Source organism: Myotis lucifugus, unplaced genomic scaffold (genome assembly GCF_000147115.1).
Source record: "Myotis lucifugus unplaced genomic scaffold, Myoluc2.0 scaffold_731, whole genome shotgun sequence".
NCBI lineage: Eukaryota > Metazoa > Chordata > Mammalia > Chiroptera > Vespertilionidae > Myotis > Myotis lucifugus.
Window position 1 is genome coordinate 101,494 of NW_005871779.1, and position 11,635 is coordinate 113,128.

At 55.1% G+C, this 11,635-nt stretch overlaps 1 protein-coding gene across 1 annotated transcript; it reads left to right on the forward strand.

Moving 5' to 3' along the window:
• The first annotated feature begins 486 nt into the window (after positions 1-486).
• BSCL2 (BSCL2, seipin lipid droplet biogenesis associated) lies at positions 487-10,371 on the forward strand. The gene is given in 12 exon segments (XM_014447952.2): positions 487-701; positions 2,179-2,495; positions 4,056-4,137; positions 6,667-6,810; positions 8,372-8,506; positions 8,700-8,797; positions 9,313-9,454; positions 9,583-9,649; positions 9,771-9,839; positions 9,938-10,018; positions 10,123-10,185; positions 10,188-10,371. Coding segments are annotated over 12 exon segments (1,368 nt in total). The 5' UTR covers positions 487-614; the 3' UTR covers positions 10,271-10,371.
• The last annotated feature ends 1,264 nt before the right edge of the window (positions 10,372-11,635 follow it).

Consider the following 11,635-nt stretch of genomic DNA (forward strand, 5'->3'; position numbering starts at 1 on the left):
GGGCAGGTCAGTGCGCCTCGGAGGGCTGTCCCGGTTCCTCGGTTCCTGCGCTTCAGGCACGGCCCGCAAGCTGGCCACTGCGGGACAAGATGCGGGAAGGAGCGGGGTGCGGGAGGGAGCGGGTCGGCCTGGAGCGTCCAAGTGCCGGGCGCGGGGGGCGCCTGGCTGTACCGCAGGCCCTGCGCACCCTCGCCCCCCCCCCGCCCCCCGCCCCTCGCTCCCGTCTCAGTACCTGCCCCTCCCGCCGGGTAGGATCCTAAGTCTGGCCTCGAGCCGCCCGCAGGAGCCGCAGCCCGGGCGGCTCCCCCTCCAGCGGGTGGTCCGGGCCTGTGACAGCCCCTGCAGTGCAGCCGGGACTGGGGACTGGCTGCGGGGGACCCTGCTCATTTGAAAATCTGACATCAGCTGGGCAGTCGCCCCCATCCTCCGCTCCTCCCTCTCCTCTGACCCAGCATTTATCACGTGCATCTTCGTTTCTCTCCCAGGAACCCGCCATTCCCCACATCCAGGAAGATGTGATGCGCTACAGGTATTAGCTTCTAGGTCGCCACTTCAGGTTCCAGCCACAAGTGACTCGAGCGGAGACTCTAGGAGCAGCGAGGAACCTCGGGAAAATGTCTAAAGAAATGGCAGACCGAAGGGAAGCGTCTGGGGGGAAAGAGGCGTGCAGAGAGCGGCTCAGAGAATCGGACAAAGTGGAGGTAGGGGCCTCGTGGGGGAGTCCTGGTGCCGCTGGAATAGATGGGGCTTTGGGGTGCGGTGGGGTTATTGGTCTGAGAGATGACCCCCCACGGCAGCATCGTTGTGCTTGGTGCTGGGGGGGGATGCAAAGATCCCCCACACTGGCCTGGCCCTCCGAGAGCTCCTATTCGGGGCGGACAGACATACAGAACAGAAGGCGCCGCCCTCCGAGGCCCAGTCTGGCTGGCGCGCTGTGGGGACTCAGGGAGAGTGAGTCAGGGTCAGAGCGGGTCCATCACGCGTCCTGGACGCTGGAGGCAAAGCACCGGACTGAACTGCGACCGCTCTGTGGATCGGGGCAGCCAGAGCGCGGGGTGCGCAGGTCCCTGCAGACTGCCATGTTCTCTGGCGAGTGCTCTCTGCTCGGGCACCTACCGGCCCGAGAGCTGAGGACGGGCGACCAACGTCAACGCCGGCTGGGCGCCGCCTCCCTCCCGTTTCGGGGGTTAAATGGCCCGGGTGAAGGTGTGGGCGCAGGCCCGTGATTGCGGCCTGGAGGGGCGGGCCCAGGGGATGCTGCTGACTCACAACATGCCCGGGGGCTGTCGTGGGACGGGAGGGAGGCGCCTGTCCCCTTTAGCCCGGTAACCGGAGGATGACGGACTGCGGGGAGGAAGAGCGCCGAGCGCGCGGAAGTGGGAGCCCCGCAGTCCGGACAGCTGGGTCCCCGCGCCTAGCCCCGCCCCTCCCGCGCCCCGCCCCGGGCGAGGCCCCGCCCCCGAACAGCATTGGCCGTCGGCGGGAGGGGGCGGGGCGTGCCCGGGAGGCGGAAGTCCCTCTCGCCGTTGCCCAGGCAGCGCGCGATGCTGGTGAGTCCGCTGAGCTGTGGCGTCCGGCGAGTTGCTGTTTTCAACCGCGGTGGGGTGCAGTGGGGGCTCCGGGCGCCGCGCCCCCGCGGCCAAGCGAAAGGGGGCTTGGCGGGGAAGCGGCCACAGTCTGCGGGGACGCCCTGCCCGGCGTGGGGCGCCGGCCGGTCAGGAGAGGAGAAACTCGGGAGGCAATTGTGACTGCGCTTCGGCTGCTTCTTGAGTCTGGCTTTGCGACTTTAGGCGCGTCGCACCTTCTCTCGGGGCAGCCACCCCGCAGTGCGGATTCAGTGTCATCGTATGTAAAAGCGCCTTAATAATTTTAAGGTGCGCACCCTCTGTGTGTTATGTATTGCTGTGGATGAGTCTCAAGGCGGCCTGTCGGGAATCGGGAGGCGGGAGGACCAGTTTAACTGAGCAGCCCTGGCACTGGGTGTGAACAGCGCAGTGGAGGAAAGGGAAGGGACATTGGCTGGAAAACAGTCATTTGGAGAAAGGCCATGTGAAACAAAGACTCTGCTATGTCCTGCTCTATCTGGTTCTTCAAAGCCAGCCCAGTAACCTTGTCCCTTTGTCCCCACCTCCCTCCAAAAAGAAGCTATTTTTTTCCTCCTCTCTTGTCTTTTTCCAGGAACCACCAGCTGCTTCATCCCATGGCCAGGGGTGGCGTCCAGGTGGCAGAACAGCTAGGAACTCAAAGCCTGAACCCGGGGCCAGACTCACTGCACCCCTTACCATGGTCAATGACCCACCAGTACCTGCCTTGCTATGGGCCCAGGAAGTGGGCCATGTCTTGGCAGGCCGTGCCCGCAAGCTGCTGCTGCAGTTTGGGGTGCTCTTCTGTACCATCCTTCTCCTGCTCTGGGTGTCTGTCTTCCTCTATGGCTCCTTCTACTATTCCTACATGCCGACCGTCAGCCACCTCAGCCCCGTGCATTTCCATTACAGGTGAGAGGGGTCTTGTATCAGAGAGGAATCCTGTGGGAGAACTGCTGCGAGACCCTTAGGGCTTATTCAGTTCCATCCCCTCGTTTACAGAGGAGGAAACTGGCCCAGTGGCTCATATGACTTCTTACCTATCACAGCCCAAAGCTAAACAGCAGATCAGGTCTGATGGGGGTCTGGGTTCCTAGTTGTACCTCTGGTTTAAAAGGTTTAAAAAAAAACCAAAAAACCCTTCTAGACTGTCTCTCTGAGTGTCATGAGTCGGTTGGATCTGACCTCTCTCAGGGCCACAGTAGACTCTGGAACAAGCCAACCCCTTGGTCCAACTCAAAGCTAACCTGGCCTTTACTAAAGGAAGTATTAGGAAAGCAGCCATTTGCCTTTTGCATCACTTCCGCTCCCAATAGTCTACTGCACAGTAGAGATTATGGAAACACAGGTGGCTGGATATGTAAACTCCCAGAGTCATGCTCTTCCCATTTTACAGACCCTGCCAGATTCTCTCCCCTTGTCTTAACAATGGCCAATCAAGAGAAGCTGATAAGGACATTATTGTCAGTGGTCCAGAATCTTTTTTTTCCCTGTGTCCCTGATTATAAGCTATAATTTCTAAGGAGCTATGGATGTCATGAAAGCTATGGCTCTTCTTTTTTTTAATATATATTTTTATTGATTTCAGAGAGAAAGGGAGAGGAAGAGAAATAGAAACATCAATGATGAGAGAGAATCATTGATTGGATGCCTCCTGCACACCCCACACTGGGGATGGAGCCTGCAACCCAGGCATGTGCCCTGACCAGGAATCGAGCTGTGACCTCCTGGTTCATAGGTCGATGCTCAACCATTGAGCCACGCTGGCGTTATGGCTCTTCTTGCCATAAAAACATATCAACATGCCCACCCATATGCTGCACACGCATACCCATGTGCAGTTTTGCCTACAACTTGGGGGTGGGGTCATGACCCTCTTAAAAAGGGGTTTTCTCAAACTGGGCCCCAGACCAGAACTACTGAATCAGAATCTGGGGGTGGGAATCAAGCTCTCCATGTGAGAAACACTTAAGTCTGAAACTTTTTAAAAAATATATATATATATTTTTATTGATTTCAGAGAGGAAGGGAGAGGGAGAGAGAGATGAAAATATCAATGATGAGAGAGTATCACTGATCGGCTGCCTCCTGCCTGCCCCCTACTGGGGATTGAACCTGCAACCTGGGCATGTGCCCTTGACCAGAATCAAACCGGGGACCCTTCAGTCCACAGGCTGACGCTCTATCCACTGAGCCAAACCAGCTAGGGCAAGTCTGAAACTTTTCAATGAAGTGTCCGTAGAGTCCCACTTAAGAATGTCTGCTCTCTGAGGGGAAATTAGCTGAAGGAGCAGAAAGAGAATGAAAGACTCACTTGAATCTGTGGGCTGCATCTCTCCTCCATCTGTAACAGAGAAGGGTGTTCTGGGAGAAGGGGTGGGGGACAGGAGGGAGCACTAGGGGGCCAACAAGGGGTGCAGGCAGGTCAGGCAGACCCCATAACTTAGCAGTGTCATCCTCATTCTCATTTAGGACCGACTGTGACTCGTCTACCTCCATACTCTGCTCCTTCCCTGTTGCCAATGTGTCCCTAGCTAAGGGTGGACGTGATCGGGTGAGTATGGAAGCTGAAGAGAGGTTCCATTAGAGCTTTGATGACTTGAAATCAGAAGGAAGACTTGAGAAAGATCTGGAGAACAGGGGTTGAGTGACAGAGATTAAGAAAGGAAGGCTCTCAAGGAAAGGGACGATAATAACCAGTGTCACCCAAATAAATTAAATTTTAAAAAAAGGAAAGGGAAGTTAAAGAAAAGTTAGACTCTAAATAAATTTTATGGCTTGTTCTTTCCTGCAGATGTTAGCAATGTTCTCCTTCTTAGATTGTTTCAGCCAGTCCATATCTATACACGAGGTGTGTTTTAAATCTAAATGAACCTAAATTATCAAACCAGCCGTTTCACTGGACTAGCATGGAAGCCACCCAAGAGTTTTGAAAGCTTGTATGTAAAATTATGAAACTGTTGACAAGTATGTGCAACCTGCCATTACAAAGGGTACTGTGCCATAGGACTGGCCAGAGGCCAGGATGATTTCAACTAACCTGGAAGCCCCGAGAAATGCAGAATGGGAACATCCTTCTTTACTTTTATCTTTTAAAATATTTTTATTTATTTCAGAGAAGAAGGGAGAGGCATGAGAATCACTGATGGGCTGCCTCCTGCATGCCCCCCACTGGGGACTGAGTCCGTAACCCCGGGCATGTGCCCTGACCGGGAATACTAATAACTGGAATATACAGAGCAGATTATAAAGAAAGCCTCAGGCCCTGGCCAGTTTGGCTCAGTGGACAGAGCATCGAGCCTGCGGACTGAAGAGTCCCAGGTTCTATGCCTCATTTAAATAAACGAGGCATGCAGCCTGCCAGCCGCGAGTTTGACATTTACAGCAAACAGTTTTGAATGAATGACTGTATTGGGTGGATGAAATAATGTGTCTACTCTATGCTTAACACCTTCTAAAAGTAGAAGATGTGGTCCTGCTTTCAGAGAACCCAAAGGATTGATAGGGTTTTACACATTGTGTTAAATAGCTAGTGTACGATGCAGATTCTGCGTTTCAGAAGAATTTGTGAAGACGTGGAGAGATCAGTGTGAGACATGGAGATAGGCTCACAGTGGACCTTTTAAAGAAGGGGGGACACTGGGAACAGGAGAGAAGGGGAGAGTCTGCCTTCCAGACACACATGAGCAAAGGCATGGAGTCGGTCACAGGTTCTGGTATTAGATTCCATGGATCTCCTCAGAGAGAACGTTTATTTAGATGGTACAGATACACATGCATTCACACACAAACAGCCTGATTGATACATAATTCACATGATAAATAATGCACTCATTTAAAATGCACAGCTCAGTCATTTGTAGTATATTCACAGAGTTGGGCAACCATCACCACAGTCAGTTTTAGAACATTTTCATCACCTCAAAAAGAAACCCATTAGCTAGCAGTCACTCTCCATTTCCTTCCAACCCACCCAGAGAACTGTTTTAATATTTCAAAGAATTCGCTGAAGCCTCTGGTTTAGACTCATCGGACCTCTACAGGGGGTTAGGAATCTCATGGAATCCGTTTTTTTCAAAAGAGACTTCAGACTGAAAGTAAGAATCTGTATAGACTGGGATCAGCGGCTTCTGCCTTTTACCCTGTGATGAAATGCTCAGAGTCCCCTCAGAAGCATGCCCAGCCTCGCAGCTGACTTACTACGGCTAGCACAGTGCTTTTCTTTCTTTCTTTTTTTTAAAAAAAATATATTTCATTGATTCTTTACAGAGAGAGGAAGGGAGAGAGACAGAGAGCCAGAAACATCGATGAGAGAGAAACATCGATCAGCTGCCTCCCGGCACATCCACCACCGGGGATGTGCTCGCAACCCAGGCACACGCCCCTGACCGGAATCGAACCTGGGACCCCTCAGTCCGCAGGCCGACGCTCCATCCACTGAGCCAAACCAGTCTCGGCACAGTGCTTTTCAACATAAAAAATATCCATTCCCTCTTTGGTGACAAACAAGCTTTCCTTCACCCCTGTGGAGGGCACGCTATAGGGAAATCGTTGATATAGGCTTAGAGGGGTACAGGAATGGTCAGGAAACACCAGGGTATGTTTGGTGGCAAGTCTTGAACATTTTGAGGTTAATCCCAGAGAAGAAGCCTTCCCATTCATAGTGTTCTCAGGGTTCTCCCGACCAAGATAAGGGGCCCAGAATGACAAAAGGATGGTCTGGAGTGACAGTGACCATGCAGAGCCGGCTGAGAGCTGGCTGGGGAGATGGGCACTCTGGCACTTGGTTAATTAATCATGTAAGTGCAGGCAGGATGGGTCCTGGGGGACAGGCCTGAGTCACAGATGGCCCAGTTGGCAACACGCGGGCTCAGGACAGCAGGGAGAGAGAAGTGAGAAGGGCTCAGCCACCAGCAGGGGGCAGCACGTCCTTGCAACGAGATTGAGAGGTGGTGACTGCCAACCGGGGCGCTTGTGGCTCAATATTAGGAGGAGAATATTTGAAGGCGTGGGGGGAGGTGGAAAGGGGCGACACAATTTAAAAATACGTGTTTTTGAAAAGAGATGGGGCTCCCTTGGGCAGGTGCTGATGTATGGACAGCCGTACCGCGTTACCTTAGAGCTTGAGCTGCCAGAGTCCCCCGTGAATCAAGATTTGGGCATGTTCTTGGTCACCATTTCATGCTACACCCGAGGCGGACGAATCATCTCCACCTCTTCACGCTCCGTAAGTGTTCGTGGCCCGGATGGGAGGGTGTGGAGAAGGATCACCGTGTTAGAGTATCTGGGTAGGCCTTCAGGAGCAAACGCCTCACCCAGACGTCACAGGCACATCAGGGTGGGGAAGGGGAGCAGGCATTGCCCAGTGGCATTGTCCAGCTTTGGGATAAAATCTGAAAAGAACGGCTCTGAATATGGGCCTCCTTGGAGCCAAACAGACCCAGGCTCAAATCCTCACTCAGAAACATATACCAGCTGAGGGCACCGTCACCCCATGAGTATAAAGTATTATACACCATATTAGGGTAACTCCTCACAGCAAGACCATGAGGGTTTGATGAGGAAATGTAAAATCATTGATTGGCTGCCTCCTGCACGCCCCCTACTGGGGATCGAGCCTGCAACCCTGAGCATGTGCCCTTGACTGGAATCAAACCCAGGACCCTTCAGTCCGCAGGCCCACGCTCTATCCACTGAGCCAAACCAGCTAGGGCATGACTCCATTCTTTTGTTTTGTTTTGTTAATATGGTTTTATTGATTTTTATTTTTTTAAAATATAGTTTATTGATTTTTTACAGAGAAGAAGGGAGAGGGAATAGAGAGAAACATCGATGAGAGAGAGACATCGATCAGCTGCCTCCTGCACACCCCCTACTGGGGATGTGCCCACAACCAAGGTACATGCCCTTGACTGGAATTGAACCTGGGACCCTTCAGTCTGCAGGCGGACGCTCTATATCCACTGAGCCAAACCGGTTAGGGCAGGTTTTATTGATTTTTAGAGAGAGAGGAAGGGAGAGAGATAGAAACATTGATGAGAGAGAAACATCCATTGGCTGCCTCCTGCATGCACCCCTACTGGGGATGGAGCCCACAAACCGGGCATGTGTTCTGACCGGGAATCGAACTGATGACCTTTTCATTCCTGGGTCGACACTCAACTGCTGAGCCACACCAGCTGGGCATCGACTCCATTCTTTTTTTTTTTTTTTAAATATATTTTATTGATTTTTTACAGAGAAGAAGGGAGAGAGATAGAGAGTTAGACACATCGATGAGAGAGAAACATCGATCAGCTGCCTCCTGCACATCTCCTACTGGGGATGTGCCCGTAACCCAGGTACATGCCCTTGACCGGAATCGAACCTGGGACCTTTCAGTCCGCAGGCCGATGCTCTGTCCACTGAGCCAAACCGGTTTCGGCATCGACTCCATTCTTAACTATCAACAGAACCACACCATGAAACAAATCCCTAAATGTCTACCTGGGGAAGAAAGTTTCAGGTGGCGCCCTGGCAGTCCGTCTGCTTGGATGCTAGAGCTATCTGGGGGGAAGGTAGATTGGAGACAGTGGAGGCTGGACCTAGGGAGGTTGCTTAGCAGAGGCCTTTGTTGTGCTGGAAGAGACATGTGGTTGGCAGGGCAGGGCAGGGCTGCCACGCAAGCATTTAAATGGTTGGGTCAAGACGTGGGCGGGCACGGTAGAAGGAGAAGGTGGGAGCAGGGGACCTGGGGGGCCCAGGGGAAGCCGGGCTGCCTGACTCCCGCTCGCCTCCTGGCCCTGCAGGTGATGCTGCACTACCGCTCAGACCTGCTCCAGATGCTGGACACGCTGGTCTTCTCCAGCCTGCTGCTCTTCGGCTTTGCTGAGCAGAAGCAGCTCCTGGAGGTGGAGCTGTACCCGGAATACAGAGAAAACTCGGTGAGGGGGTGCAGGAGGGCGGGAGACAGCCTCCCCAGAAGCCTAGAATTCTCCCCTCGAGAAGCGGGGCTAGGTCAGGAGGGACAGCGGTCAGGGGGGACAGCCACCAGGAGGCTGGAAGTGGGTGGGCCTCGGATTGACAGCAGCTGGATCCTGGCCTGATGGGGCCACCCCCTCCACCCCGACCCCGCAGTACGTGCCAACCACTGGAGCGATTATCGAGATCCACAGCAAGCGCATCCAGCTGTACAGGGCCTCCCTCTGCATCCACGCCCACTTCTCTGGGCTCAGGTGAGGAACCGGGGCTCTGAGGAGGTGGAGGGTTTAGCTGGGTCACAGGTCTCCGCCCGGCTGCACAGATCCTGGGGAGCCTTTCCTCCTCTTGGTGCGTGTGGTTTTTTGAGGTCATGTTGGTGCCTAACATTTCAAATGCACAACATCATAATTCAACAGCCATACCAGCATGCTCACCACCAGAGCCCACCTCCACCACCACCACACAGCGGGCCCCTTACCCATCCCGCCCCCTCCGCCCCTGCCCGATCTCTGGTGATGAGCAGCATGTTGTCTGCCTCTATGAGTTTGCTTTTGTTTTGCTTCATTTGTTCCCTGGGGAACTTTTTAAAATGCCGATGCCTGGGCCACCCCACCCGACCACCTGAACCCGAGTGGGTGGGGCTCACGCTGGCCCCCAGCCTGTGTGAAGGCACCTAGGGAAGGCGACGTGCAGCCAGAGCTGAGACCTGCTCTCAGGAGAAGGCTGGTGCCCGTAACGGCTCCCTTGCCGTCCCTGCTTCCTGCCACAGGTACCTGCTGTACAACTTCCCCGTCACCTGCGCTTTCATAGGCGTCTCCAGCAACTTCACGTTCCTCAGCGTCATCGTGCTCTTCAGCTACATGCAGTGGGTGTGGGGGGGCATCTGGCCCCAGCACCGCTTCGCTCTGCAGGTGGCAATGGGCCCCTTCCTGCCCCTTCCTGCCCCTTCTCTGCCTGGGGAGTGGGCCAGGGCGTGCCGGGGGCCCTGGTCGCTGGGGGGGACAGCAGTCCCCGCTGCTGAGTAGCTTCTCCTCCTCAGGTAAACATCCGAAAGAGGAACGGTTCCCAGAAGGAGGTCCAGGGGAGGACGGCTGCCCGCCGGCCAGGTAAAATGGAGGCTGGGGCTGGGCGAGGGGGCCTGCTCCATCCAGGAGGCGGCTGACGGCTCTCACACATGAGCATGCAGGCCAGGCAGCCACCTGACCCTGTCCTGCCCTCTATCCCAAGGCCAGGAGGAGTCAACACCCCTGCCGGACATTACAGAGGACGGCGAGAGCCCTGACCCCTCAGGGACAGGTATGGTGCCGCAGCCACCGCCTCCCTCCCTCCTGCCTCCTCCCTGCCTCCCCAGCAGCTCTTCCAGGCTCCCCTCTGCTTTCTCCCTGTGGCTGCAGAGGGCCAGCTGTCTGAGGAGGAAAAGCCAGACCCGCAGCCCCTTAATGGAGAGGAAGAGCTAGAGCGGGAAGCCAGCGATGGTGAGGGACCCCATGGGGACCTGGGGGTGGGGGTGGCATGCGGGTAGGGGCCCTGGTTATCTGATTTCCTGTTTGGGGTTTTGCTTTTCCCTCCTCTGGCCCAGGCTCAGGCTCCTGGGAAGATGCAGCTTTGCTGACAGAGGCCAACCTGCCTGCGCCTGCGCCTGGCCTGCCCTGGCCCCCGAGACGCTGGGCAGCTCTGAACCCTCCGTGGGCTCTCACCGGCAGCAGCCCACCTGCTCGAGCTCCTGAGAGCAGGCAGAGCCCCTCCCAAGTCCCACACACACTCCAGCCCTTCCCCCCGCCCTGACCTTTTCCTGCGGCCTCCCCAATAAACAATATTCTTGCCAGCTGCCTCCCTGACTCTTCTTTTTTTAGCTGTTTTTATTTATTAGAGAAAGAGGAAAGGGGAAGAGAGAGAGAAACTTCGATTTGTTGTTCCACTTAACCATGCATTCTACTGGTCGATTCCTGCATGTGCCCTGACCAGGGATTGAACCGCAAACCTTGGCGTATCAGGACGATGCACTAACCCAGATGAGAAAGGCCTCCACATCGTGGAGTTTTAGTCCCAGCTGTTCTGTGGTTGGTTTTGTGTTTATCCTCACCCACGAACATGCTTAGAGAGAGGAAGGGGGCGGGCGGGTATGGGGACATCATGTGAGAGCAACATCAACTGGCTGCCTTCCCTACATGGCCCGACGGGACCGAACCCACAACCCAGGTATGTGCCCTGACCCGGGAACTGAGCGGGCAATCTTCCTGCGCACAGGATGAAGCTCAACCAACTGACCCACCCTGGCTGGGCTCCGCACAGCTGTTTTCATTCATGAGCCTAGGAAGTGCAAGGAGGGAAAACCTATCTGGCCTTCTCCACATCACTCTCATCTCCCTGTGGGGAGGGGGGAGTGCAGGGCGGGTCTGGAGAGCTGGCCTACATCATCCAGGCCTCTGCACCCCTCCCTTTCTGTCCATTGGGAGGCAGAAGACAGGAAATGACAGCCATGGATGTGGTATGATTTTTACTGAAACAGCATTTGGTAGCCTAGGCCACATGCTGTCCACATCTGTTTTCCTCTGAGGTACCAGCCAGGTGGCCCCTCCCGTGTCCCTCATCCCTGGCATGATTTCAGCCTTTGGCTTCTCAGCTGCTGGCTGCTTTCCACATTCCAGTCCCTTTCAGAACCCAGGCAGCCTAGCCTCCAGCTGAAAGCACGGCCTGTGGCTCCCCCCACCCCGGCCTCATGACTCAGGCCCTCTGCGGGCACCAGCCCTCTTAGCACTCACCAGGAAAGGAGGGCAGGGGAAGGGGGGCTCCGTGGTGACCTCACAGTCGAAGGGTATAAAAACAACATTGAAACTGAAGGCACGAAACCTGACTGCGCAGCCTGTGTTCCCGGAGACCCCCCCGGCCTGACGTTCGCCGAGATCTGGTCACAGAATCCCGCTGCATCAAGGCCTGCGCACGGGTGAGGCGCCGGGGGTTGGGGTCTGGTAGGTGGGAACAGGCAGGGGCCAGGCCTGAGTGACAGGTGGGGCGTGCGTCTCCCTTTCCCCATCTGCTCCGTCTCTCCCTCTCAGCTCGGTGCTGCTAGTGTCCTTGACTGATGCTTGTTT